General features: G+C 48.9%; 1 protein-coding gene across 5 annotated transcripts in view; it reads right to left on the bottom strand.

The window, feature by feature from the left end:
* Positions 1-4,654, bottom strand: part of CUNH8orf34 (chromosome unknown C8orf34 homolog) — a 418,058-nt gene that overhangs the window by 320,315 nt on the left and 93,089 nt on the right. For 4 of the 5 annotated variants that reach the window (XM_019527768.1, XM_019527772.1, XM_019527769.1 and 1 more), the window contains one exon: positions 1,170-1,298. The exons of the other annotated variant lie outside the window; for it this stretch is intronic. In XM_019527768.1, coding sequence (XP_019383313.1) covers positions 1,170-1,298 — 129 coding nt within the window. The remainder of the gene's footprint in view (positions 1-1,169; positions 1,299-4,654) is intronic. 5 annotated transcript variants of the gene reach the window in all.

Here is a 4,654-nt window from a genome sequence, read left to right as displayed (position 1 = left end):
GACCACGTTGGCTATCTTCCAATCATCCGGCACCTGGCCTGAGCACCATGCGTGCTCGTAAAGCCATGCCAAGGGCCCTGCAATAACCCCTGCTAGCTCCCTCAACACCCTGGGGTGGAGAGCATCTGGACCCGCTGATTTGAACACGTCCAGCCCCTCCAGAAGCTCTCTAACCCAGTCCTCCCCAACCTGAGGTCTGGAGGCGTTCCCCTCGAGTCCGTCTTGCATCATGGACAAGAAAATGGAGGTGAAGAATTGGTTAAAGAGGTCTGCTTTCTCCTCTGGTGCAACCACCAGATTGCCCAGAGAATCTTCATCAACAACCTGGAAGATAGTATGGAGTGTACCCTCAGCAAGTTTGCAAATGACACCAAGCTGGGGGGAAGGGTAGGGCTAGGATTCAGAGAGACCTAGACAACTTGGAGGATTGGACCAAAAGGAATCTCATGAAGGTCAAGAAGGACAAGTGCAAAGTCCTGCACTTAGGCTGGAACAATTCCATGCACCACTACAGGCTGGGGACTGACTGGCTAAGCAGCAGCTCTGCAGAAAAGGACCTGGATGTTACAGTGGATAATAAGCTAAATATGAGCAAACAGTGTGCCCTTGTTGCAAAGGCTAACAGCATGCTGGGCTTCATTAGTATAAGTGTTGCCAGCAGATCAAGGGACGTGATTATTCCCCTCTATTTGGCACTGGTGAAGCTACATCTGGAGAACTGGGTCCAGTTTTGGGTCCCCAACTACAGAAAGGACATAGCTAGGTTATCAGCTAGCCACATAGAGTTATAATACAGAATGCTATTGGTTATACCAACAGAAAATGAAACAATGGCAAAGAAAAGGTATGCTCATAGAATATCAAGGATCTCTTTCACCACAAAATGGTGAAGGAGAAATTAACTGGGAAATGCAACCATACCACCCACTCCCAGTAATTTGATAAGATTACCTACCCCCAAACCCAAACCTAGAATCAAAGGTATTAGAGAAAGTCTTACAGCAAATTTAAAATCCTTCACAAAACTTAACTGAATAGTGGTCACTCCTAAATGACACCATTATAAACAAGAAAAAGAACAACATCCTCTTAGTATATACGCATAGTATACTATTGAAATGCATATTGCTTAACGTGATGGCATTAAAATTGTAAATCAATCCACTTACTGCGAGAGAGATTCTCAAGGGCTTTCCCCAGCTTCTTACTCTCCTGTAGAATATGATTTAATTCATCAAAATCACGGCTCTCTGTTTTTGTCCGCCAGTCCCATTTAGGATGCTCTATCGACCTTGGCACTAGGTAAAATATATATAAAGTTTAGATTTCATGGTTTAGAAATCTACAGTAGCAACAAGCTAAGCAAAGAGTCAACAAGATCAAGAATCTTCATAACTTCAGACTAAGTTTTCCCCTCCTTATTACACTAGCTGGAGAGATTTCTCTTTGGGTTGGCAAAATAGCTACAAGAAAATCGAGTCCACAGAAAGGATGACATCTAGGAGTAACTAAACCGGTAATTCTCAGACAAAAGTAAAATGTAAATAATGCTGTGCAACTAAAACTGCTGCATCAACTCACTCGTAATCATGAAGCCCAACTCACTGCTGCCTCTTGCTGCAGCAGTGCAGCCCAGGCTAGGGTGGCCCCAGGAGGTGGGGGTCAGCACCTGCTACCTCCTGCCTCTAGCCCCATGCAGGAGCTGCAGTTTATAGGCAAATTGTAGCTGAAGTGCCACTCCTTCCCCGCCTCCCACCTCCTGGCAGTGCCACCTGCAGCAGAGCGAGCCATTGCAGTGCCTGCTTGTGGTGGTGCCAGGTGCTTGGGGCAGGTTGCTGCAAGCCAGTTGTTGCACACACTGCAGGGCCAGGCCATACCAGGCTGTGGCAGTCTATTGCCTTCCCCTGCCACTGCCCATGCCCCTGGCCCACAGCAGCCCGCCCTAAGTACCTGGCACCACTGCAAGTAGGTGACAGGTGCCCGGTGCCCCTCACCTCTGCCTGCCATGATGGATCACTCCACTGCCGCTGCTGGGAGAGGGAGGGGGGCAAGGAACCAGACTCCAGCTGCAGTCTGTCTGCAAACTGCAGCCCCCATGCAGCAGCAAGATGCAGTGGTGAGTCGGGCTCCATAATTAGCCCCAGCTGCCTCTGCCCTCTCCCCCCCACACATGAAGCCAGGTCACATCCCCCCACCCACAGCTCAACCCGCCTCACCCTTGGGAGCCACTCACCGCTCCTCTGAGGAACTTGGCCCAGGCATTGCAGCACAGGCCTTGCTTGAGGGGATTTTTAGCATGGGACAGAGACTGTGCTGTGGTGGTACCCACACCACTCCTCTTGCCACCGTGGCCCCAGGGGCATGAGCACAGCCAATCAGTGCCTGCGCCAACCCCCTCCCCAGTGGGGGGATTGAAACCCCGCTTCTCTTCAGGCTACTGGGGTCTGGCCATGCTCCCACTCCTGCCACTGGAGCAGTGAACAAATGAATGGGGATGTGGGGCTGGGGAAACCTGGTAGGGGCTGCTTCTCCCCTCCCACTCCAGACACACACCAGCTAGGTCAGAGTCAGGGTTTAAACACCTCCCCAGTCACACTCAGGCCTGCAGAGGCCTGCCAATGCCCCCCACCTCAGTTCAGTTTCCCTTCAACCAAGGGCTCACTCAGCGTTCCCCCACCTCACAGCCTCTAGCCTAAGCCACTGCAGGCATGTGCCTGCATTTTCGAAATCAAAAGTGAATGTCTATTCACTTGCAAATTGGTTCAATCTATGCAAGTTAAACTAACCTGCAAAGATTGTATGGATTCAGGCTCAGGCTTTTTGAATGTCTGTCCCTAGCCCCAGAGATATAGGCAGCTGCTAAATGAGATGAATTTGAGTGTTGTTGATATGCCTCAGCAACTGTGGGGGGTTTCCAGGGTTCCAAGGCAACCCTGCCATGTGAAGTGCCCTTAATCAGGGACATCAGGGGTTTCCAGATTTCCTGAGCGTGGAAGCAGCTGATCCAGAAAGCACAGAACTTTCCTCAGTCCCAAGGCCATCTGAATGAATGGCGGGTATACTCGAGACAAACAGACCCGGGGAACCCGAGTTTCTGAGCAACCTTCTAGATGAGCTGGTAGGTTTTTGGCAGAAATCTGTTTGGCTGGTTACACCCAACTACTACCTGGATTTTAGTGGAAGTTCACCAAAACATATCTATTTTCAAACATTTGTGATTTTCAACAAATCAACATTTTCTGCTGAAATTTGAAGTTTATTCTAAAATTCCTGAGCAGCAATAATCCTCAGTACTTCAAGAAATATTTACCTCTTCTTAAAATGTGTGTATTAAAGGCCCAATCAACAGTTGGATAATAAAACTAATTTATGGCCAAATTCTTCTTGTAAACTTGTTTTAGGTATAAGCTATTCTCAACCATTTTTCTTGAATTGTCACAGGTGTTTGGATTATATTAAAAAAAAATCTTCTAAAATAATTTTGTCTTTCTGCAGTTTACAGCTGACATCAGCATCTTCCTTGTGCAGTTTACAACCCACATCAGCAAAATCTTCTACAACCAAATATCTCATTGACACCAATTTTGCATCCCCACTGCACAAAGAGGATCTTCCATGAAAATTTCAGGATTGTTCTCAGTATATCTCAGACCGTGGATAGACATTCATACAAAAATATAGTGCTATGCATTCACAATCCCTTTGCCATCAGTGTTACAAAGTCATCAGCTGGGGGGGAATAGAGACTTGCTCCTCTGGTCCCTGAAAAGGAGCCCAATCACTGACAGCTTACACCCTAACCTCTTCCAGGGAAGAAAGACCAGCAGGATGACTGCCAGTGATCAGTGAACATCTGTGCCCAGCAATCAGTGTTCTTGACAACTGGCATGTAAGTAGCAGGGAGAAAGTAGGTGAACAGAGCAGCAGCTGTCAGTTTGGAGGCAGAAGAAAGGCTTCCTACCAGCTTTCTCCATACCCTATGAGGACAAGGAAGCAAACAGAGCTACAGCTCCATTTCAGCACTGTAGCAGACTCAAGAGCAACTCACTGCTTCCAGTGGGGATGCTTCCAGGCAGGCAGAGCTACAGATCCCCACTATCTTTAAGGGCAGAAGTGGGAGCACAGCAAGGAGCCACTGCTGCCCCAGCACACTGTGACAGCTCAGGGAAAGCTCAAGGAGGTCCAGGTCTGGGGCAGCAATGGGCTTTTTGACATGCCACCACCCTCCAGAGAAGGGCAGCAACGAATACCCACTGTTGTCCAGGGTTAAGTAAAGACATTCAAAAAGCCCGAGCTGAATTGATTCAATCTTTGCAGGTTAGTCTAACCTACGTAGATTGAAACAATTTGCAAGTGAATAGACACTAACTTTTGATTCCTAAAATGTAGTCATGTGCCTGCAGTGGCTCAAGCTAGAAGCCGAGGGGGGGCAGGGGGAGAGGTGGAAGGGGATGCTAGAGCAAGCCCTCCCTTCCCTTTGGCAGCAGTTGCAAGGCTAGAAAGAAGCTGATGGGGGGTGGGGGTGGCCAGTCCCCAGCAGGCCACTAAGTATGATTGGGGAGAAGTTGAAACCCTCACCCTGGCCTGCAGGGACCACCGCAGGGGTGTGCCTGGAGGCGGAGAGGGAAGTGGGGGTTTGTCCGGGGGGGGGGGG

Source organism: Gavialis gangeticus, unplaced genomic scaffold (assembly GCF_001723915.1).
Source record: "Gavialis gangeticus isolate Ggan-Ray unplaced genomic scaffold, GavGan_comp1, whole genome shotgun sequence".
NCBI lineage: Eukaryota > Metazoa > Chordata > Crocodylia > Gavialidae > Gavialis > Gavialis gangeticus.
This window is presented reverse-complemented; position numbering and strand designations above follow the sequence as displayed.